General features: G+C 36.8%; 1 protein-coding gene across 1 annotated transcript; it reads left to right on the top strand.

Annotated features, from left to right (window-relative positions):
• Window positions 1-1,322: 1,322 nt before the first annotated feature.
• LOC103506946 (NACHT and WD repeat domain-containing protein 2) lies at window positions 1,323-25,153 on the top strand (the record flags this gene model as incomplete). Its single annotated transcript, XM_026821917.1, has 23 exons — window positions 1,323-1,334; window positions 1,612-1,815; window positions 2,520-2,664; window positions 3,423-3,648; window positions 4,453-4,651; window positions 5,315-5,557; window positions 6,233-6,433; window positions 6,592-6,731; window positions 6,863-7,073; window positions 7,331-7,575; window positions 7,765-7,911; window positions 8,207-8,312; window positions 8,490-8,606; window positions 16,750-16,962; window positions 17,208-17,368; window positions 17,763-17,930; window positions 18,142-18,216; window positions 18,656-18,820; window positions 18,964-19,079; window positions 21,062-21,261; window positions 21,415-21,584; window positions 24,482-24,640; window positions 24,940-25,153. Coding segments are annotated over exons 1-23 (3,837 nt in total), but the record flags the coding sequence as incomplete, so codon positions are not given.
• Window positions 25,154-25,971: the final 818 nt, after the last annotated feature.

Raw genomic sequence — 25,971 nt, 5'->3', positions numbered from 1 at the left:
AATTATCTTTTAAATAATAATAATAAAAATAAAAAAAACATAATGAGCTGTGTAGTTCAAATGAAATGAATTTTGACACCGTTCTTACAAATTAAAGGTCTTTTTACCAGGAACACGAAAATGGTGGTGCAAATTTTGTCCAGAGGTCAGTCAGAATGCATCGGCCAAGTACCTATAGTAAAAGGTGTTCATAATTATGTACGTACAACGTACATGGTACCAACGGTAAATACATATGGGTAATCGTACACATTCAATGTTTCAAATGTGTTGAAATTTCCACGTTTCCTCAAGTCATACATTTTAATAGTCGTTTCAGCACATCAGTTCATGTAAAATAAATGATGTCTTTCTCCAAGTTAGCTAAGGGTTCAATCCCTGACTAAAGACATTTAGCCGAGAAGGTACGATGTATTTAAAACCCTTGTCTCATTTATTTTGCACGCATGCAGTGTCAGTCAATGTCTGTATGAATTAAGTCAGTCAGAAAGTCATACATTTTAATAGTCGTTTCAGCACATCAGTTCATGTAAATGATGTCTTTCTCCAAGTTAGCTAAGGCTTCAATCCCTGACTTAAGACATTTAGCCGAGAAGGTACGATGAACCTCGTATTTAAAACCCTTGTCTCATTTATTTTGCACGCATGCAGTGTCAGTCAATCAAGTCATACATTTTAATAGTCGTTTCAGCACATCAGTTCATGTAAATGATGTCTTTCTCCAAGTTAGCTAAGGCTTCAATCCCTGACTAAAGACATTTAGCCGAGAAGGTACGATGTACCTCGTATTTAAAACCCTTGTCTCATTTATTTTGCACGCATGCAGTGTCAGTCAATGCATTCAATGTTTCAAATGTGTTGAAATTTCCACGTTTCCTCAAGTCATACATTTTAATAGTCGTTTCAGCACATCAGTTCATGTAAATTTGTAAATGATGTCTTTCTCCAAGTTAGCTAATGCTTCAATCCCTGACTAAAGACATTTAGCCGAGAAGGTACGATGTACCTCGTATTTAAAACCCTTGTCTCATTTATTTTGCACGCATGCAGTGTCAGTCAATGTCTGTATGAATTAAGTCAGTCTTGATGCATCGGCCAAGTACCTATAGTAAAAGGTGTTCATAATTATGTACGTACAACGTGCATGGTACCAACGGTAAATACATATGGGTAATCGTACCCACGTGAGAAAGTTCTTTTCTCGTGTAGGTAACTAAGTAAACATGGGGTGTTTCCAAACGCTTCAAAAAAGTTTCCCCTCATGATGCATCGGCCAAGTACCTATAGTAAAAGGTGTTCATAATTATGTACGTACAACGTACATGGTACCAACGGTAAATCAGTGGCGTAGCGTGTATGTATGGCGTGTATGGCGGCCATACAACTCAAAAGTTCACTCTAATGCCCATAAATATGGCATGTAATGTGATGGGACTTGGTAGACCTGTTCATGAGCCCTATACGCCCTACACTTGAACTTAGACCACACTACGCCACTGCGGTAAATACATATGGGTAATCGTAACTACGTGAGAAAGTTCTTTTCTCGTGTAGGTAACTAAGTAAACATGGGGTGTTTCCAGACGCTTCAAAAAACTTTCCCCTCAACAGGTATTCCTTGGCCAGAAGTACGGGTATCGACCTATCCCTACCTACATCCTGTCGTCGGAACTTCAGCTACTTCGAGACGATTTGGCGGCTGGTGGCACAGACGTTACTTTGCTGGATACCTGGTACCGAAAAGACAGCAATGCCGTGCCGCCAATATCTGTTCTGCAGCCGATTTCCTCCATTCTATCCTCTTGTCCTTTGCAAGCTGTGCTGAGTGACTTTGAAGACGCATGCATAAACATTGATGACCGAGAGGCGACAAGGTAAATCGGAATACATTATTTGATGATCAGTTTGTTATGGGAAGCCTTTCAATTCCTTAACTTCAGAGTATGGACAGCCTATTTTCAGAATCCAAGATCAGATTCAAGTCTATGACCAAAATTTTTACAGTTGCTACTGTTGCTAGGATATTTTGACTTGACTATTCGATACCAGTTGTGGAAAGTCCTCTCAAGAATTACTTTATCAGAACATTTGGGTCCAAGTCGTGGTAACATTTGAGAACATTACGATCTAAGAATCCCTTAATTCTCATCTAATTAATTAAATATGTATAAATAAAAAGTAAAGAGCGTGAAACGTAATGTTTTAAAGAGTAGCAAGAAATTTGATGCCTTGTGGTAGCTGGGTATTTCAATTTTTTTACTACCTGCACATTGCCTATACATAATAAATTCCAGGCGCACATAAAAATAAAAAGTAAAGAGCGTGAAACGTAATGTTTTAAAGAGTAGCAAGAAATTTGATGCCTTGTGGTAGCTGGGTATTTCAATTTTTTTTACTACGTGCACATTGCCTATACATAATAAATTCCAGGCGCACATAAAATAATGTTTCATTCATTTAGAATTCGATAGACGAGACAGTTTCCTTGGTTATTCCTTTTGACAATATTTCTGTTACAGAGAATTCCAAAACTACAGCAGCATGACCAGGCAATCTGGTGGGACACTTTGTCTAAAATGCAAAAGCTTCTTAGGAAAGCTGCACAGAATTTAGCAAACAATGGAAAAATAGACAAGGAAACTATGCATAACTATTTCATGTCAGGTAAAAAATATGATTTATGACTACCAGGTAAGATATTGCAAGGACCTAAAAGAAATACATGGTTTAAATACATGTTTAAATACAGAAATACATAAAAAATATGATTTATGACTACCAGGTAAGATATTGCAAGGACCTAAAAGAAATACATAGTTTAATGCAACAGATTGCGACAGCCCCTAAAAAAATATGATTTATGACTACCAGGTAAGATATTGCAAGGACCTAAAAGAAATACATAGTTTAATGCAACAGATTGCGACAGCCCCTCTGGTTTATTTAAAGAGGCAACGACACCTTTTGTTTTTGTTCATTATTGTCACAATTTGAAAGCTTGTCCGCGACAGCCCCTCTGGTTTATTTAAGGAGGCAACGACACCTTTTGTTTTTGTTCATTATTGTCACAATTTGAAAGCTTGTCCGTACCCACTACCCATATGAGGCATATACGCACTCGTCCGTATATGAAAGCTCTAAGCTATCTTTTGAAGATCAAGGAAGAACTGATTTGCATTTTCAGCTCATCCGACACTTACAAGTTTATCCCTCCTCACAGACTCTCAGCTTACCAATAAGTACATGGCATTTACACTACATATTTGGTTGTATATGAAAGCTCTAAGCTATCTTTTGAAGATCAAGGAAGAACTGATTTGCATTTTCAGCTCATCCGACACTTACAAGTTTATCCCTACTCACAGACTCTCAGCTTACCAATAAGTACATGGCATTTACACTACATATTTGGTACTTTTCAGTCACGGAACGAGAGGTTATCAACGGTATACTTGACGTGAAGAACACCAAGAACCACTGTCTCGCCTACGTGAGAATCATCAACAATATTAATCTGCAAAACTTGAAGAAAGCCTCGCTGTTCATTGATATTTTGAACCGAAGTTTGGACACGGAGGCCATCAAACTTCTGGCAGATTTGAGAGACGAAAGACTGACGGCCAAAATTGAAACGGCAAACTTTCAGAAGTAAGTTGGAAACAATGGTGAAAAAACTAAAAAGCCCTCGTGATGGACTGGTAACCAATAAAAACACTAATAAATAAAGTACATAAATGAATATTATATTACTTCAATTTCTCAATTGGTTACGGACATCTGACGGCCTGGTTGCACATCAGCAGGAACTAGGAAAATGTCTTACCAATGAACAAATAATCTCATTAACAAATCGAACTAATAAATAAAGTACATAAATGAATATTATATTACTTCAATTTCTCAATTGGTTACGGACATTTGACGGCCTGGTTGCACATCAGCACACATCAGCAGGAACTAGGAAAATGTCTTACCAATGAACAAATAATCTCATTAACAAATCGAATTTTTTGCCCGTTGGTTTACCTTCCAACAGGAAGAAATCAAAGTCCTCAAAGAAGTTCATAACATGTTACAGATATAATGTGGAATGGATTGGGAGAGAAGGTTTGGATCCGGAAACCCACGAGGAATATTTGCAGCATTTTATCACCCACTTCTACAAGAACATAACCAAACTGGTCGACAGAGCCATGCGAAAGGAGGACTCTAGTCCTCAAGGTCAAATTGTGACTGAGACTAATAAATAAAGTACATAAATGAATATTATATTACTTCAATTTCTCAATTGGTTACGGACATTTGACGGCCTGGTTGCACATCAGCAGGAACTAGGAAAATGTCTTACCAATGAACAAATAATCTCATTAACAAATCGGATTTTTTGCCCGTTGGTTTACCTTCCAACAGGAAGAAATCAAAGTCCTCAAAGAAGTTCATAACATGTTACAGATATAATGTGGAATGGATTGGGAGAGAAGGTTTGGATCCGGAAACCCACGAGGAATATTTGCAGCATTTTATCACCCACTTCTACAAGAACATAACCAAACTGGTCGACAGAGCCATGCGAAAGGAGGACTCTAGTCCTCAAGGTCAAATTGTGACTGAGATATTACAACATTTGCACGCGTGTAATAATTCCGTCCAGGTAAAGTAGGATAATTTAGTCCCAGACAGCTTTCATTACAACATTTGCACGCGTGTAATAATTCCGTCCAGGTAAAGTAGGATAATTTAGTCCCAGACAGCTTTCTTATTACAACATTTGCACGCGTGTAATAATTCCGTCCAGGTAAAGTAGGATAATTTAGTCCCAGACAGCTTTCTTTTTTTCCTTCATTTCCCCAAACTTCTTCTAAATAGTACAGTTTAAAGATTGTCCTGGAAAAATAATTCAGGGGCACAATATTCTTATTGGGGTTTCAGGGTGCACCAAAACCCGAGAAAACAAGTCAATTCATTCCGTTCTTTTCTTCCTTCATTTCCCCAAACTTCTTCTAAATAGTACAGTTTAAAGATTGTCCTGGAAAAATAATTCAGGGGCACAATATTCTTATTGGGATTTCAGGGTGCACCAAAACCCGAGAAAACAAGTCAATTCATTCCGTTCTTTAAATCTTTTAAAATAGAATACCCCGTATTCTCCTTTTTCTCATGGTCCAATGAATCTCGAAAGTTCCCCAAATGTTCTTTATGCTTAGATCTACAAATAATAATTCCTAAAATTATTTCCAATGGATCTTTTTCGGGAAGGCATACGCTCCTGGTGATGTGAATTATTATGAGTAAAACAACTGTTGGTTTTGTCCAGGTATTCTATGGCCGAGAGGATACTTTGGAGAGGATCAAAGACTACATGACCGGAGATGATGACAAACCTATTGTTCTCTACGGGGAGGGAGGCTGTGGTAAAACTTCACTGTTGGCTAAAACCGCAGGTCTAACATCATCGCAGTGGTTCGTTGGAGTTAAACCCATCAACATCATTCGATTCTTGGGCACAACTCCCGACAGTAGTGCTCTGACTCCAACTTTGATTTCATTATGTCAACAGGTAAATTTACCTAAAATTATTTCCAATGGATCTTTTTCGGGAAGGCATACGCTCCTGGTGATGTGAATTATTATGAGTAAAACAACTGTTGGTTTTGCCCAGGTATTCTATGGCCGAGAGGATACTTTGGAGAGGATCAAAGACTACATGACCGGAGATGATGACAAACCTATTGTTCTCTACGGGGAGGGAGGCTGTGGTAAAACTTCACTGTTGGCTAAAACCGCAGGTCTAACATCATCGCAGTGGTTCGTTGGAGTTAAACCCATCAACATCATTCGATTCTTGGGCACAACTCCCGACAGTAGTGCTCTGACTCCAACTTTGATTTCATTATGTCAACAGGTAAATTTAAATATTACGTTGGTTCAATGGGCCGATTGGTATGTACTACATACATACTTACTAATTTAGATTTTAGATCATTACTTGCTAGAACTGATAGTTGGTAAATTTAAATATTACGTTGGTTCAATGGGCCGATTGGTATGTACTACATACATACCTACTAATTTAGATTTTAGATCATTACTTGTTAGAACTGATAGTCGTATGTACTACATACATACCTACTAATTTAGATTTTAGATCATTACTTGCTAGAACTGATAGTTAGGTGTGTATTTAAAATGTTCTTCAATATCTCCAAAGTAGATCTGCCTCATTTGGTTCCAGATTTCCTACAACTACATGTTACCATTTGAAGACATTCCGGATGATATTGTACCGCTGACAGCCCATTTCAAACATTTGCTGACCAACGCTTGTCGGGAGCAGCCCTTGTTTGTCTACTTGGATTCGGTTGATCAATTAACTGGAGCCCAAGATGCCAACAAGGTGTCCTGGTTACCAACAAGGTTACCGCCTCACTGCAAAGTAAGTAGAGTAGAGTCAATTATACAGCGGACCATCTCTTTTACGGGAAAGAAAGTCATGTTTTATTGCGATGCAATATGAAATTTTATAGTTATTTCAGTAATAGGAGTTGAAATGAATCAGTACCCATATTAAATTCAAAATTATTTGTTTTTCAGCTGATGGTTTCGGTAGCAGCTGAAGAAAACAACGTGGAAGTGTCCAGAGATTATAACTTGCTCAGAAGAATGATCGATGTACCAGAAAACTTCATCGAAGTTACAGCTTTAGGAGAAGAATTAGCAACCCAAGTCATCAAGTAAGTTTATTTGATTTTTCAAAAGAAGTTGTCTAATTGGATTCATTGTACCAAACTGCCAAAACTGTTCGATTCTCCTATTGTTTTTTTTTCCGCCTAGAACTGGGTGTTATAATCTATTTTTTTCACAGAATGTGGATGAAAACCGCAGCCCGAGACTTGTCAAATTACCAATGGAGATTAGTATCCAATGCAATCGGAAAATGTTCGTTGCCCATCTTTGTCAAGTTGGTTTTCGCGGAGATTTGTCGATGGAGGAGTTATACAAAGCCTCAAGAAACCCATCTTGCTTCAACAGTCATGGATTCCATTATGATGCTATTTGAAAGAATTGAAAAACAGGTGAGAATGATCCATTCCAGAGAGGGCTTTTATAAATAAATCTGTCAGTAATGCTTCAATTCGCCTCGTAAAATACAGATTACGTCTCATTTGAAAATATTTCAGTGTTTCCAGTGCATAGCAGGGTCGTATCCAGGATTTTAGGATTTGACCGAGGGTCAAAACACTAATTTATCGTGCATGATTAGCGCTACGCAGTGTAGGCAACAAGACAATAAAAATACATTAATTTCTTGATGCTTTTCTTTTTAATGCAGCACGGTCGGATTCTAGTATTTCACGCTCTTGCCTACATCACAGCATCTAAAAGCGGTCTGTCCGAATCAGAACTGGAGGACCTAATATCTTTGGATGATAAAGTTCTGGATGACGTCTACCAATACCATTTACCACCCGTGCGTCGAATTCCTCCACTTCTTTGGACAAGAATAAGGAATGATTTACCCAATTATCTGTCAGAAAGAGAGGCGGATGGGGTTAATGTAATGAACTGGTATCACAGGTAAAGGTTCCAAGATAGATCAGTCATACTGTAAATTTGAATCAAAAACGATTGAAGGAACATGAATAGATATTAAAATTTCAAGTTGCAATATTACCTAATGTTTCCTTACCTATTCGATTAGGCAATCTATTTTCATTAGGTAAAAATACAGTTTTTAATGTCGTCCCAATTTCCTGAATTTTACAGACAGTTCCGAGATACAGCCAAGGAACGCTATTTCAAGAATATGAACATGGCAATCTATTTCCACTCGAGCATTGCCGATTATTTCCTTGGAATTTGGGGAGGAGGAAACCCCAAACCTTTCAAATACACGGAAATTCAACGGCACAGGTGAACACCAATTCAACTGTTTTATTAACTTTTGAAATATTCATTGCATTTCAAAATTTAATAAATTAGGAAACATATTGACTGAGAAATACCTACATTTCTGGATCTCTAACAACTTATTATTCCAGAAATTTGTATATTATTCCATGAGGTTCAGCAAAATTAAAAGAAAGAGCAATTTTTGCAAGGAAACATTATAACACACTGGGGTGTGCTGGTCACTGGACTCCGCACCTAGGAATTGCGTAAGACAAGGCCTGTATTTGAAATTAATTAAATTTCTATACCTCCATAGATTCAATCTGACTGACAAAGAGGGAGTCGCAGATCGGAAAGTTCCAATTCAACCACTCGTGTTTCAATCAAAAGAAGGAAGTGTCTGCAGATATAACTTGAGAAAGGTAACAGGGAACGTACTGGCAGAAATCTAGGAGTTCTCTGATATTTTCAGAATACATATATGTATGTGAGTACTTACTTACAGTATGTAATCAGAGTAATCAGTACTAACCCTAACTACACTACGTGCTTGTCATTTTTTGAAACTCTCAAGATTCTTCCCCTGTTTGTTTTCTCAGTTCGGTGAGATGCCCTACCATATGGTACGATCTCGGAGATTTCAAGATCTTTACGAACACGTCTTGTTTAAGAAAGTTAGGGCCATCACCAGTAAACTGGTAAATAATGCAAGAATAGTGAGTCCAACAAATTCAAATGTACGATTACAGTTTCATGATTGTAGAGATAACAGACGCATTGCAGACGGCATTAACTGCACCATTTGTCCTAACATAATGGTCATGTAAAAAGGATTGGAAAGGCTGCTATAACAGGTGCATTATTAGTTTTCCATCTGTATATTTTTCCTACTATGTTGATACATATGTATCTCTACTGGAATAAAAATCTCCATAACTTTGAATAAAGGGTATACACTAAACACGTACCTACCCAAGAACAATGTTTTGAAGGGAGTTTTGGATTTCAAAACTAAATCACTTTTTTATCATTATTAATATTGATTTAGGTTTTCATCGAAAGGCAATTTGATCTGAAAAAACAAACAAACTTATGAATAAATAATGATTAGCTAAAATAAAAGGGCTAGTCAAAGGCAACATTACCTATAATACCATTTGTGCTTTTTGGACACCCTTTTAGATTCATAAACCTTTGAAAATTAACACAGAAAAGTTCTTTTTTGGCAATATTCCAACGAATCAACTGAAAAGTTTTGAAAATTCTTTTTGTCCGATGAAATTTTCTTGAGATTTATTTTTATTTCATTCTGTTTCCCTTCCTCTCTCCCTCACATGGTTCTAGTTCTAGTTATGTACCTATCGACCTAATCAATTAGATATGAATAGCTTTTCTTTTTTTTACCACAGTAGTTTTCAGTAATTTATATCGGTTGTATTGCAGACTCATATTTCCCATCTTCATCTTGTTTTCTACTGACGTGTCACGGGCATTTGCTGCTTTGCGCTTTTCCAATATTGGGCTTTCATCATTTTGTTTTTATTCAAACAGTCTGTGAAATGGGGATTGTTAGATTTTGGAACATGGATTCTACACATGGATTTTATCATTCTTTTTACATGGCCTTTTAGACAAGGTCGCAAACTTTTCTTAAATGTCGCATTGTCGCGCCGTCGCGTCGTGTCGGGCCGTTTCTTGAACAGATATGTATCCTATAACACGTGAATATGTGTGCTTAATTCCTTATGGATTTTTTGAGCTATACCTACTTCAAAAAATATGTACCAAACTTTGAAAAAAAAATCTTCTTTCTTCAACTCTGAATATATAAAAGAAAAGAATTGTGAAACGACTACTTCTCAAAACAAAAATGTTATTTTTGAACGAAAAGGAAACGAAAATGAACCAGAAAACACGACCTTCTCTGAATATATAAAAGAAAAGAATTGTGAAACGACTACTTCTCAAAACAAAAATGTTATTTTTGAACGAAAAGGAAACGAAAATGAACCAGAAAACACGACCTTCTCTGAATATATAGTTGAAGCAGATGTAACCAGTATTTACATAAAGGAAAAGAAGTAAAAGAACCTACGTTATCCCAGAGAGAAACCTCCTGAAGGTTTAATGGGATACTCATGGGAAATTTTCTTCCGTAAGCTTTGATACTTCTAACTACGTTAGTTTCATTGAATTTGACTGTAATCAAGCTCCTGTTGTACCTTCAATTGTATTTTTTGTCAGGTTAACTAGGTATATAAACGTATATTTTGCCGATATCAAAGTAGCCTATTCTAGTGATTATGAAATCCAGTGTGCAGACATTTCAACCTTGACCTTTTAAATCTGCAAGTTTGTGTAGATTTATCCGCTTTCCGCTTTTTTGTGTGTTGATGTATATTGAAACCTATACAATAACAAACAAGTGAACAGTATTCGAACACACTGGATGTTTCCAGAACAGTAAAGGCCCCTACACACGAGTTCATTTGGCGCCAGGCCATTATCCCCAATCCAACTTTTTTGTGTGTTGATGTATATTGAAACCTATACAATAACAAACAAGTGAACAGTATTCGAACACACTGGATGTTTCCAGAACAGTATTGGGATTTAAAGGCCCCTACACACGAGTTCATTTGGCACCAGCCCATTATCCCCAATCCATTCTAATGACTCCAAGGTACGATTAATACTTGGAATATGAATATGTGATCATCCCACCTTCCCTCAATATGTCCTCTTTCTTCCCTCGGGCTCCAAGGTACGATTAATACTTGGAATATGAATATGTGATCATCCCACCTTCCCTCAATATGTCCTCTTTCTTCCCTCGGAATTTTGATCTAGATTTCCCATCAACGAATAGTCCAAACAAATGTTTGAAATGTACGGATTTCTTCAACATTTGAAAATGCATTTTTACCTGTAGAGGAGCGCGCATATTCAACTCTTCTGCATACTGACACAATACGGACCATGGTGCGTGGATTTTGGTGAAATGGACGCATTTCTTATTTACAGTTTGTATTACTTCCTGGGGAGAAAGAGGGAAACAGTCGAAAGTTTAAACAGATGAAAGCTCGGCCAATTTTTTGATGACAATATAAGATCCAGCACCATATACGAATTTCCTGGGGAGAAAGAGGGAAACAGTCGAAAGTTTAAACAGATGAAAGCTCGGCCAATTTTTTGATGACAATATAAGATCCAGCACCATACGAATTTTTTTGTGGTGGTGTTTTCGGCTGGATTAGATTTGCGCGGCCTGCGGTCACTGATGACTTGGACACAATACGGACCATGGTGCGTGGATTTTGGTGAAATGGACGCATTTCTTATTTACAGTTTGTATTACTTCCTGGGGAGAAAGAGGAAAACAGTCGAAAGTTTAAACAGATGAAAGCTCGGCCAATTTTTTGATGACAATATAAGATCCAGCACCATATACGAATTTTTTTGTGGTGGTGTTTTCGGCTGGATTAGATTTGCGCGGCCTGCGGTCACTGATGACTTCTGCAGAAATTATAGCATTCTACCTACCTACTGTAAAAGCCAATTTGCACTCAGGTGCATACATTTGGGATTTGAAACTTTTTGATTATTAAGCGCCGCGCCGACCAGCATTTGCAAACCTCTCAGTACACCATTACGAGTGTCTAGCGTACGGCAGTGCATAAGGCCAAGTTCCAGTAAGCATGTGTAATGTGTATCCTTGCATTCCTTACACAAACCAATTCAGCAGGTCTCACCTTCATTAAGGATATCGCGCTCCGCCCCGCCATGGTCAAAACAGTTCGACATACCTACATAGATAGGATTCCACTTATATCCTATCATTATGTCGATTTTAAATTGATTTTTTTAACACATTAGTCCCCGTTTTGTTTTAGTGTAGTGCATGCATGTCTAGACTGCTTATTTTTACAATGTTCCCCCCACATCCTCTTTAAACGTTCATGGTACCCTTGACTCGTATTCTATTATTCTTTTCTCAAATATCTTTCCCACTTTTACGTTTCACGAGAGAAATATCTCAAATTAGCTTTCTCGCTTATTACGAGTGAACTCTTGTCTAGACTAGACTAGACTAGACAGAGCGCAAAAAAGTTCAAGTGCCTGCGATGCCTTTATGTAGATTTTTCAGGGGGAAAAATACTAGTGGCGCCTTGTTTTTGGAAATTGTTTAGAATATTAAAATATTAACATATTGCGTGCTAATATCAAAAGCAGTGCAGTAGGTCAATCAATATTTGAGTAATAAAGTACCTAAATTATGACGTCACGAGGGAGTAATTAAAAGTAATTATTGTATTTTTATATCCCTGTTTTAGGTACCTGCCCGAATGTGACCAGTTGCCAGTTGCAGAAATTATAGCATTCTACCTACCTACTGTAAAAGCCAATTTGCACTCAGGTGCATACATTTGGGATTTGAAACTTTTTGATTATCAAGCGCCGCGCCGACCAGCATTTGCAAACCTCTCAGTACACCATAACGAGTGTCTAGCGTACGGCAGTGCATAAGGCCAAGTTCCAGTAAGCATGTGTATCCTTACATTCCTTACACAAACCAATTCAGCAGGTCTCACCTTCATTAATGATACCGCGCTCCACCCCGCCATGTCAAAACAGTTCGACATACTTAAATAGGTAGGATTCCGTTTTCGCTCTGGCTTAATCGATTTCATTATTCTTTTCTCAAATATCTTTCCCACTTTTACGTTTCACGAGAGAAATATCTCAAATTAGCTTTCTCGCTTATTACGAGTGAACTTTTGTCTAAACTAGTTTCCCACTTTTACGTTTCACGAGAGAAATATCTCAAATTAGCTTTCTCGCTTATTACGAGTGAACTTTTGTCTAAACTAGACTAGACAGAGCGCAAAAAAGTTCAAGTGCCTGCGATGCCTATATGTAGATTTTTCAGGGGGAAAATACTAGTGGCGCCTTGTTTCAAAAAAGTTCAAGTGCCTGCGATGCCTATATGTAGATTTTTCAGGGGGAAAATACTAGTGGCGCCTTGTTTCTGGAAATTGTAGATAAGCCTTGTCACAGTGCCATTTCTACCTATGATAAAGGGAAGAAAGTATGAGGGCCATATTATTTATACTTGAGTTAACCAATAAAATATTGTTATGTTTCTAGTTTCTAGCTTTCTTGTGGTATTGGAAGAGAACCAACTCACGAGTTTACCAGTTTACCACCTACATGAGTACTCGTATCTCATCTACATACTAGTTGTACCTAAGTGCGAAAGTACTTACTAGTTTTGAACTGGATCGAATTTTATTATTATTAAGTGTAGATACATCTAATATCAACAAAATCTTTTATATCTCCTACATAGGTAGGTATGTACCCTCCCTCTTTTTCAGACAAAGGCAACTCAAAATTTAATATAGTGAAAAATATTTACATGATCAGAATAAAACTGAATATTATGTAGTTGGATGAACAAACCTGTTGTCATATATTTAATCTCAGATTACTATCAAGTAACACCTCTCAATAATATCAATAGCTCCTTTATTGAATTTACGGTTTACGAATCATGTGGCTTTGTCAGTATTTTATTGTTTCTTGTAATAGATGTGAATAGTTTCTTGCCTAAAACGACCACTTACCTTAACACCAGCTTGCTTGAGTGGTAGTTTACACACCATTGCTCCAGTTTTCGCATTAAATATATGGAGAGCTTCGCGGTGATGACCTTTGTCTGCTGCAAGAACCACAATGTTCTGGAAATCGCTGGTAACAATCCCTTCCTTGAAGCCCACTCCTGTAATGTTCCTCACAGGGTAGTCGAAGGTAAAGAGACGTGCGCCTGTAATAAAATAATAATGAAAACTCCTTTTAAAATTACTCCAGTCGAGTCGCTCAGGTCTGCATTGCAATAAAACGCCGAATAAAGTTACTTTCGCAAACATCTGTTGTAGCATTGCTTCCTTAAAGCCAATATCATCCTTACCTTTAGATAATAAAATTATAAAATAATTACCTGAGGGTCTTTGCAGCCAAATAACTCACAGATATCTTCAACACAAAATAATTATTGCTTCACAAAATATTCCAAATTTTCGGTTTATCCCAATTATCTTTTAAATAATAATAATAATAAAATAAAATAAAAAAAAACATAATGAGCTGTGTAGTTCAAATGAAATGAATTTTGACACCGTTCTTATCATTGCATGCTTAATTTCCGTGCACCTTAGTATCCCACTCAACCGGCAAGTAAAAAATAAATCAAACGGTCAAATAACTCCTTTTGTTGGAGGAAGGAAAATAACGCACAAGTTACAAACCGAAGCACGACACCCGAAGATAAATTACCTGGGAAAAGTGCAGAATTTTGACACCGTTCTTATCATTGCATGCTTAATTTCCGTGCACCTTAGTATCCCACTCAACCGGCAAGTAAAAAATAAATCAAACAGTCAAATAACTCCTTTTGTTGGAGGAAGGAAAATAACGCACAAGTTACAAACCGAAGCACGACACCCGAAGATCAATTACCTGGGAAAAGTGCTTAATGTGAATGTTTCAAAGCCTAGCACACAAAAAGTACTCCGAATGAATGTCACTTCTAAGATACCCATATTGAAAACAAATCTGGTGAAGTCGGGAAATCTATATTGCAACACGTTAAAAGTTATTGCCTGGACTCAAAGGGGATTTTTACAATATGTTAATGTTGCAACAGATCAAACTGATTTACAAACTGAAAGATCTTTACAAACAGAACAAAGTCTACATAAAACTGAAGTAACTTATAACGTTAAAAGACGTAGATTAATGGGGAAAAATAGATGGAAAGTGATACCCATGAATCGCACGAAAAACAAAAAAGCTGACGATTTAAAACATTTAATTGAAATGTTTAAGAAATTAAAGCAATTGAAAAATGAATTCAAAAATCTTCATAGGATAAATCAATTTTTAAAATGGAGGAAAGGAAGACATGGAATACTAAAGGAAAACAATGACCAAACACCTGAAAAACTGAAAGAAAATAATGACAAAGACCAAACTGCTGTCTTTAAACTAATAAAAGAAAACAAATATAAAACTTCGGATTCAAAAAACAAAAGTGATAGTTTGCTATTTCGATTTTTGCTAAATCAGTTTTTGAAAGGGAGGAAAGAAAGTCAGGAAAAGAACAACAACCAAAAATCCGAAAAACTAAAGGAAATTTTTCAAACTACTGAAGTCACCATTCTTCATTGACCAGACGTAGAGATTTTTCCTGAAGAAAGATGTAAAGAAATATTAATAATACGAATATTTGTAGTGCCTGAATCTTACGTATTCTTGAGAGTTCATTGCAACTGTCGTTACATTAATTGGACTTACTTTATCGTGGATAGTCGTTGCTATGTTGAAACTTGAAAGCCCAGAAGAGGTTAGGTAGTAGAATAGCCGCGGGAGACACTAAAAGTTCACAGAAAAAAGACGGAAGAACACGTGTGGTGCTTAAAGTGTACATACCTGTATTAATTTGTTATCATTAGGCCCACAACTTCATAAACCTGGAAAATAAAATTTCTTACCTCACACCAGCAATCGCATAGTTACCATCCGCTGAAAGCATGACAGAATTGGACGTTAACATTCTTGTTGTGATATTTCGCACACTGTGAGGTAAGCTCAAAAATATTCCCCGAATATTTTGATTTTCTTCATCAGGCATAAGAAACCAAACGGCAAATCCATTGGCCGTAGATGCTAGAACCACTGTTTCATTTTTATCAAATTTCAGCTGCAGGACGCTTTCAACTGACTCGTTATCTGAAAGAATCAAAAGAATATAAAAACACTCACATATGTAATAATTACAACATATACTTACAGCACCTCCATTGTAGAAAGCTAGACTCTGAACCTGGCTCCTATCCAAAATTATAGACCTCCAGAGAACTAGCAAACATTCTGTTGTCATATAGATCAAATAAATCATGATAAGTTGAATTTCAATACTCACATATAGGGGGAAGAGTCCTCACGTAAGACCAACGACTCTGAACCTGGCTCCTATCCAAAATTATAGACCTCCAGAGAACTAGCAAACATTCTGTTGTCATATAGATCAAATAAATCATGATGAGTTGAATTTCAATACTCACATATAGGGGGAAGAGTCCTCACGTAAGACCAAAGAAGCCCACTCCTGTAATGTTCCTCACAGGGTAGTCGAAGGTAAAGAGACGTGCGCCTGTAATAAAATAATAATGAAAACTCCTTTTAGAATTACTCCAGTCGAGTCGCTCGGGTCTGCATTGCAATAAAAGGCCGAATAAAGTTACTTTCGCAAACATCTGTTGCTTCCTTAAAGCCAATATCATCCTTACCTTTAGATAATAAAATTATAAAAGAATTACCTGAGGGAATTGTCCTCACAATTCCAGTAGCCGTAGTTTTCGCTGGGATATCAGCTCCTGGGGGAGGTATGGGCTTGGAAATGGCAATGACTTTGGTACCGTCTTCTAGGAAAGATAACTGTTCAATTCCAGGTTGAAGTTCTTTGAACAAAACTTGCTCAGTTGGTCGATTCCAAATTATGATATTGCCTGACTCAGAAGATACGATGTACCTAAAATAATTCAAATCGTTGGACTTTAGATGGAAAGTACTGCAGCATAGACCATATAGGATTGTTTGTTCAAACCTTCACCATTTGTGGACATTTTGGCTCATTAGGTTTGTATTAAACAATGTGCATCAAATGTTAAGTTTTAAAAACCCAGCACTCACTTTCCATCAGGCGTTATGATGGCATGCGTAACAATAGCACCCAAAGGACTGTCCGCTAGCTGAGATACTTTTCTACATTTCAATATTATTTCTTTCTCGGCCCAGTATTCTCTCGAAGGACATCAGTTTGCTGTTTTCGACTTCTGTCTGACCAGTGACTTCCGATACATTGTGTCCATCTCGAATAAATTCATCACGTGGGATCTATCTACCAGTGATATGACAAGGGATGTGAACCCAGGACTTGAAGGTATCATGCAGCAGCTGTGTTTATCTCCAGACAATCGTTACGCGGCAGCGTACACCAACAACAGTCAGGTATGCGTTAACTAAGTTTTATTGATTCAAAGAGGAGTGTCGTAAAATGGCTATCTTTCTCGTTCTATTTTAAAAGTTAGGTTAGAAGGATGCAGTTGGACAAGGTCACAAGTATAAGGACACGTCTTGAACACGACGAACAACAAGTTACGTGTAGCAGGAGAACTTACCATCTGGTGGAAAAGGATTATCCGTTGAGTGATGGCATTTTTCAACTTTCAAATGTACATTTCTTCGTTTTTCAGTCTGTCCTGCTGAATTGCCTTACGAGTGAGTTTGTCATCATTGAAAATCCTTTGTCAGAGGGAGAAGAAGTGGTGGGAGTAAATCTGTTGAACTCTCATTTCTTCATTTTAGGCCCAATCACTTGGTGTCAATTTGATATGCGAGGCAACCTGGAAAACAAGTGAGAACCATTATTATCTGATTTCAAGGACCAGCTATTGTGTCTGCATGAGTCTACGGCAACAAAAAGCTTGCTTTCACTTGATCAAAACATAGTCATACATTTCAAAGGCCCTGGACACAACTGGGCTAAAATCTCAATTGTTCTTTACAACGATAAAAATATGAGTCTAAGGCAACAAAAAGCTTGCTTTCACTTGATCAAAACATAGTCATACATTTCAAAGGCCCTGGACACAACTGAGCTAAAATCTCAATTGTTCTTTACAACGATAAAAATAATAATAATAAAAGCATTTACCAAACAAAGGATAAAAAATAAATGTAGCCCTAAACTGAAGAGCATAATTTGACAATCAATCAATATTTCATAATCTAATTCATCTTTTCCTTAGGTTCACAAGTCCAGAAGATGACCCCAAGTTGTGGCCTATGATGAAAATTGAATATTCAACGCTGCAAGATTTTAGAATTTTCTTTTGGTCTGGGACTTTGGACGATCCACACATGAAAGTTCGAGCTTATAGACCGGAAGGGGATATGGAATCTTTTCAATTTCACAGGTCAGTTATTCTGAAAACATTTTTTATAATTAACAAGAATAAAAGTTGTTGTTTAAATTTCGAACAAGGAAAAAGGTAGGTCTAGGTAAATTCTATTGACTTTGCAGACGAGAAATCAGCAATGCCCCATTGAATAAATGATTCGAATGAAGTAGTCAAAGGTGCCTTCATACCTTTTACTTATTTAAGATGGAAACTTCTCATTTTTCAGTGGTCTGGTGTTCTCGGCTGTTTGGGGAGGAGGAAACCCCAAACCTTTCAAATACACGGAAATTCAACGGCACAGGTGAACACCAATTCAACTGTTTTATTAACTTTTGAAATATTCATTGCATTTCAAAATTTCATAAATTAGGAAACATATTGACTGAGAAATACCTACATTTCTGGATCTCTAACAACTTATTATTGCAGAAATTTGTATATTATTCCATGAGGTTCAGCAAAATTAAAAGAAAGAGCAATTTTTGCAAGAAAACATTATAACACACTGGGGTGTGCTGGTCACTGGACTCCGCACCTAGGAATTGCGTAAGACAAGGCCTGTACCTATTTGAAATTAATGACGCCCATTTCGGAAGAATCATTTCCCTTGAGCCCTTGACAATCGGACATTGGAATTCTGTAAGTTAAAGAAATTCATTATTATTGTTATCTTTTAGAATCTCCGTTCGAGGTAGTTTCTTGGTATTGAATTCAACCTTGGGTTGATGTGTGTAGGTTAGGCATTGGGTTGGCTCGAATACTCTTAATCCCAAGATAATTCGACTTGGTAAGCCAAAGCTTAGCACTTCGTCAATCGACAGATCGGTGAAGGTGTGGAATATCAACAATATTTTTGAACAGGTCCACGTGATAGATCGACACGAACTTCAAATTGATTCCATTTGGTAAGACAGCGTCTTTCATTAAAATGTTTCAAATAAATGACCACTCATTTGCAAATAAATGACCACTCATATGATTGAATAAGAGGACCTCTATTCATCGCGTCATGCGATAGATCAAGGATTTAATTTTTGTTAATTTTCAGCATATCACAAGAAGCCGGAGTAGCTGTGACAGTTACAAGAGGATGTGTCGGTGTTTGGGACATGCTCAGTGGACGCTTGGTGAATAATGTATCCCTCTTTACCTTGTCGCCTCTCGGTCATCAATGTTTATGCATGCGTCTTCAAAGTCACTCAGCACAGCTTGCAAAGGGCAAGAGGATAACTTTGCATGTAACCAATCATAGTTGAACAAGACGTGTTCGTAAAGATCTTGAAATCTCCGAGATCGTACCATATGGTAGGGCATCTCACCGAACTGAAAAAACAAATAGGGAAAGAATCTTTTAGAATTTCGCTTCGGACAAATTAGTAACAAAGGGTTCTTTCTCTTCCATAAAAGATCTGTTATGTGACCTTGAGAGTTTCAAAAAATGACAAGCATGTAGTGTAGTTAGGGTTAGTACTGATTACTGTGATTACATACTGTAAGTAAGAGTACTCACATACAACAAAGGGTTCTTTCTCTTCCATAAAAGATCTGTTATGTGACCTTGAGAGTTTCAAAAAATGACAAGCATGTAGTGTAGTTAGGGTTTGTACTGATTACTGTGATTACATACTGTAAGTAAGTACTCACATACATATCATATGTATTCTGACAAAATTAGCAAAATTAAATCCTTGATCTATCGCATGACGCGATGAATAGAGGTCCTCTTATTCAATCATTGAAAATATCAGAGAACTCCTAGATTTCTGCCAGTACGTTCCCTGTTACCTTTCTCAAGTTATATCTGCAGACACTTCCTTCTTTTGACTGAAACACGAATGGAATCAATTTGAAGTTCGTGTCGATCTATCACGTGGACCTGTTCAAAAATATTGTTGATATTCCACACCTTCACCGATCTGTCGATAGACGAAGTGACCACCTGTTGGCGAAACAAAGTGGTGACAATTACTTCCCTTCTTGTGATGGAATCAATTTGAAGTTCGTGTCGATCTATCACGTGGACCTGTTCAAAAATATTGTTGATATTCCACACCTTCACCGATCTGTCGATTGACGAAGTGACCACCTGTTGGCGAAACAAAGTGGCGAAAATTACTTCCCTTCTTGTGGCATTGATCTTTTTCAGGCATTTCCTTATTCTTCCTCAAATTGTACAATAATAATGAATTTCTTTAACTTACAGAATTCCAATGTCCGATTGTCAAGGGCTCAAGGGAAATGATTCTTCCGAAATGGGCGTCCAAAACTTTCACCAAGTCACCATTCTTCATTGACCAGACGTAGAGATTTTTCCTGAAGAAAGATGTAAAGAAATATTAATAATACGAATATTTGTAGTGCCTAAATCTTACGTATTCTTGAGAGTTCATTGCAACTGTCGTTACATTAATTGGACTTACTTTATCGTGGATACTCGTTGCTATGTTGAAAGTTGAAAGCCCAGAAATTGAGAGTTCATTGCAACTGTCGTTACATTAATTGGACTTACTTTATCGTGGATACTCGTTGCTATGTTGAAAGTTGAAAGCCCAGAAGAGGTTAGGTAGTAGAATAGCCGCGGGAGACACTAAAAGTTCACAGAAAAAAGACGGAAGAATCTAGGTGGCAACAGTCAGACATATGATGACGTCACACTACGACGCGACTGACCGCGGAGTTTTTCTTCTTTACTGTTTTATAGTTTTCCTCTCTTGTCTGTGAACACTGGAAAAACTTTAGTCGTACAATGACTTCCTAGGTGGCAACAGTCAGACATATGATGACGTCACACTACGACGCGACTGACCGCGGAGTTTTTCTTCTTTACTGTTTTATAGTTTTCTTCTCTTGTCTGTGAACACTGGAAAAACTTTAGTCGTACAATGACTTGGATAGTTTTGCGAGTTTTACGAAATTCAATTGTCGCCTGTAGAGTAGGTAAATAAAAATTTTCGTTTCAACGTACGTATTTCTAACGAAGTTTCGAACTTTTCATTTTCGGTACCTGACTCGGAAATAGTGAACCATCAAATAAAGTTTCCATTACTAAAATAAAATGAAAATATCGCGTGATAAATACCCATTGTGAGAAATAAATAAAATATCTGTTTTGGTTAAAAGGAGTTTTCATTATTATTTTATTACAGGCGCACGTCTCTTTACCTTCGACTACCCTGTGAGGAACATTACAGGAGTGGGCTTCAAGGAAGGGATTGTTACCAGCGATTTCCAGAACATTGTGGTTCTTGCAGCAGACAAAGGTCATCACCGCGAAGCTCTCCATATATTTAATGCGAAAACTGGAGCAATGGTGTGTAAACTACCACTCAAGCAAGCTGGTGTTAAGGTAAGTGGTCGTTTTAGGCAAGAAACTATTCACATCTATTACAAGAAACAATAAAATACTGACAAAGCCACATGATTCGTAAACCGTAAATTCAATAAAGGAGCTATTGATATTATTGAGAGGTGTTACTTGATAGTTTATAATTTGTTGCAGGATTTGATCAGTATAGTACCAATTCCTATGAAAGCAAACCAAGTCGCCCTGATAGATGTGGACAAGGCAACAATTGTTGACATCAAAAACAAGAGGGTTGTCAGAGATATCACAAGATGGGGCGGTTCCTGCACGAAAGATGGCAAATATGGGCTCTATGCTCCAACCAGGTTAGAAAATTTTATTTCGGGGCCTATAAGTGCCTTTAGAGTTCACGATGTGTTGCTACTGTTGCTAGGATATTTTGACTTGACTATTCGATACCAGTTGTGGAAAGTCCTCTCAAGAATTACTTTATCAGAACATTTGAGTCCAAGTCGTGATAACATTTGAGAACATTACGATCTAGCAATCCCTTAATTCTCATCTAATTAATTAAATATGTATCTTAGCTAAGACTAATACTAATCCATGTTCACAACAGGGAAGAAATCCGACTACTTCAGCGGTGAGTATTTATACCAGTTCGTATCTCAAGGAAGGTGCAGAAATTCGTAAGAAAAAATGGTCAAATTTTACTCAACCCTCGATTTCTTTTTCTCTCTTTCTTGCTAATTGTGTCGTCCAATGCTCCAAGGAAAGCGATTTCAATAATGACGCAAACGAAAATCTATAACCAAAGATACCGAGTATTTATACCAGTTCGTATCTCAAGGAAGGTGCAGAAATTCGTAAGAAAAAATGGTCAAATTTTACTCAACCCTCGATTTCTTTTTTTCTCTTTCTTGCTAATTGTGTCGTCCAATGCTCCAAGGAAAGCGATTTCAATAATGACGAAAACGAAAATCTATAACCAAAGATATAAGAAAAAATGGTCAAATTTTACTCAACCCTCGATTTCTTTTTCTCTCTTTCTTGCTAATTGTGTCGTCCAATGCTCCAAGGAAAGCCATTTCAATAATGAAGAAAACGAAAATCTCTAACCAAAGATACCGCCTAATACATAATTACATATCTAACACGGCTAACACCTATCCATGAACAATTGAACGTGAAAGGGTTACTGAAATAGACTTGTCAAGAGTTCAACAATCATAGTAATTATTCGGTAGAAAATTGAAATTGCATTCCTTGGTTTTTCTCTTCAATCTTTTTACAAAATTGTGTTTGAGTGTGTTAACAAATTTTCTTCTTCAACTATTCTGTACAGAAATGATCTCAGCTTCCTTTTTTCCAACTTTTGTACAAAAAATAAACGCTTGCTTTAGTGTGAAATTAAAATGGCCCAAGATAAAACAATATCTCAGCTTCCTTTTTTCCAACTTTTGTACAAAAAATAAACGCTTGCTTTAGTGTGAAATTAAAATGGCCCAAGATAAAACAATACAACATAATAAAAATAGGTAGGTATACATGAAACAAACATGTCCTGATTATAAGTAATATTAGCGGACTAGAAAAATTAAATCTTGTACTATATCTCCGATTTTCTTCTTTTAATATAATTACTTTTTTTTTACTTATACCAATTAAACATGTCCTGATTATAAGTAATATTAGCGGACTAGAAAAATTAAATCTTGTACTATATCTCCGATTTTCTTCTTTTAATATAATTATTTTTTTTTTACTTATACCAATCTCACATCCTATGATATCTGTGTTCTTCAATCATTTTAGGTCTGTAAACTATCAAAAATTCTTACCTACTGTTTTCCCCCAATTCATTATCACTCAATTTCTTTAACTACTAAGTTTCTAACCAATCAGACCTATGTAATAATAATATTGAAGAACTCACCTATCTTTTTTTGCAATGTTTACAGTCAATCATCTTTTCATTTGCATGGTTTGTTACAAACTTGACTTCTTCGTTTTCCTCTTTGCTTTTGTTCATCTCTTGTACAATTATTCAACTTTTTCTTACAGATTGTTTGAGTGTGTTCTTAAAGCTTTTTACTAAATTTAAATCTAGCAGATTTACCTACCTACTGCACTATAATGGAAGGTACGTTATCTTTTTCTGCAATGTTTACAGTCAATCATCTTTTCATTTGCATGGTTTGTTACAAACTTGACTTCTTCGTTTTCCTCTTTGCTTTTGTTCATCTCTTGTACAATTATTCAACTTTTTCTTACAGATTGTTTGAGTGTGTTCTTAAAGCTTTTTTACTAAATTTAAATCTAGCAGATTTACCTACCTACTGCACTATAATGGAAGGTACGTGTACATGGAGGTTTTGTCACGTCAGCATCCTTTTCATGCAGATTTTGACAAAAGACTCAAGTGTGCACTCTGATTTTTCTGTGATATAAAACACGCGAGCGAAATGCGCGTTCAATCGCACTTGAAAAAATCTTTGTGTACTACAGTACTCCCACAATAAGGGGGGAAATATATTTGTAAATAGGTTATTATGAAAATTGTCAATGATATATTGTCAGTTTTGAGTCAACGGAAGGTACGTGTACATGGAGGTTTTGTCACGTCAGCATCCTTTTCATGCAGATTTTGACAAAAGACTCAAGTGTGCACTCTGATTTTTGTGTGATATAAAACACGCGAGCGAAATGCGCGTTCAATCGCACTTGAAAAAAATCTTTGTGTACTACAGTACTCCCACAATAAGGGGGGAAATATGTTTGTAAATCGGTTATTATCAAAATTGTCAATGATATATTGTCAGTTTTGAGTCAACAGCTACATTTTCCAACATACCTACCCATGCAAAAAATCTTTGTGTACTACAGTACTCCCACAATAAGGGGGGAAATATGTTTGTAAATAGGTTATTATCAAAATTGTCAATGAAAAAATCTTTGTGTACTACAGTACTCCCACAATAAGGGGGGAAATATGTTTGTAAATAGGTTATTATCAAAATTGTCAATGATATATAAGAGGGTTGTCAGAGATATCACAAGATGGGGCGGTTCCTGCACGAAAGATGGCAAATATGGGCTCTATGCTCCAACCAGGTTAGAAATTTTTATTTCGGGGCCTATAAGTGCCTTTAGAGTTCACGATGCCACAGTGAGCTCTAGTACTCATTGAGTGATACATTCCTAAACTCCCATCAAAATCTTACTGACAATGACTTTGTTTTGTTTCCTCCATTAATTTCAGAGGAGGTTTAGAACTGCTCGAGCTGAAAAAGGGCGCAACTGTGAGAACGTTCATACCCAAAGTTGCCGAAGGTGTTTTCAGTGTGATCTGCATGTTCAACAAAACTGACGAGTATGTCTTGTACTATCATAGTGGCAAGAAAACTTTACGAGTGTTCAGGTAAGAAAATGCCAGATTCTGGTAAACAAAACTGACGAGTATGTCTTGTACTATCATAGTGGCAAGAAAACTTTACGAGTGTTCAGGTAAGAAAATGCCAGATTCTGGTATCTAATTTCATACGGGTATTGGGAGTTATGGCAAAACAACACTGAAAAAGGTCAAGGTGTCTGAGGATAATTTAGGCTGGTGAAGAGGTACTCTTTCACTCCCATTCTAACGCTAACGCCACACATCTTCCCACAGTTTAGGTACACCAAATTTTGACTAGAACTCCACCGTTTATGGCTTATTTACAGGACAAATGACGCCGAAATGATAGCGAACTTCCGAGTACAAGCTGAACTGAGCGCTGTGGAAAGCACTGACGATGGTAAAGCCATAGTACTAGGCACTGTTGACGGATGTTTATCTGTACTTGCCATCGCTGATCCACAGAAACCCGACATGAAACAATTCTTATCTCAACTTCCGTCACGTGATGAAAACGTAAGTTGTCGTGTTTCAAAAAGGGCCCCACTTTCCTATCAAGAGAGACGGGGGAGAAAGAAAGCAAGTAGAAATTGAGAAAGATTATTATTAGTTCCAATATGCATAGTTGACTTTGCGCATTGCAAATACTTATTAAAATTATATGTAGGCAAAGTACAGACTGTACATAAATATTATTTTAGGTCAGGTCATGGACCTTTCCTATTCAAAATTGGTTGTTAGTAAAACTAAATGGTAAAGTAATGCAATGTTTATGTAAGTTCGAAAGTACAGACTGTACATAAATATTATTTTAGGTCAGGTCATGGACCTTTCCTATTCAAAATTGGTTGTTAGTAAAACTAAATGGTAAAATAATGCAATGTTTATGTAAGTACGTATAGATTATAGGTTACTGATAGCAAATTGTAATAATTTATGCTGGTAAATTCAGAGGTTAAACTGAAAATAAGAAAGAAAGAAAACACGATAGACGAAATAGGTAGAAAAATTCCCAACTTTTCCTACTTACTTTTTTATTCAGAATATTTTTTTTTTTTACTTTTCGTGTCGTGAATACCCAACGTGAATGTTTTGCAACCCCACTGCATGGAGTTTCAGGTTCCAAGCTTCCAAGTATTAAGGTAAAAGGTACACTCGTATGTAGTTGTACCTAAACATTAAGTTCAGTAATACTTTCTTAGAGGGTTCATTATCCCATACGTTTCCTCTTTACTATTAGGCACTCGACCAAGATCTCTTTCATGTTCTTGTTTAGACTACTTTCACGATTTCCCCCTAGGCAAGAGCGTGAAATACTAGAATCCGACCGTGCTGCATTAAAAAGAAAAGCATCAAGA

The sequence above is a fragment of the Diaphorina citri genome, unplaced genomic scaffold (genome assembly GCF_000475195.1).
Source record: "Diaphorina citri unplaced genomic scaffold, Diaci psyllid genome assembly version 1.1 scaffold276, whole genome shotgun sequence".
Taxonomy (NCBI): domain Eukaryota; kingdom Metazoa; phylum Arthropoda; class Insecta; order Hemiptera; family Psyllidae; genus Diaphorina; species Diaphorina citri.
Note: the sequence above shows the minus strand (reverse complement) of the source record. Positions and strands in the feature narration are given on the sequence as shown.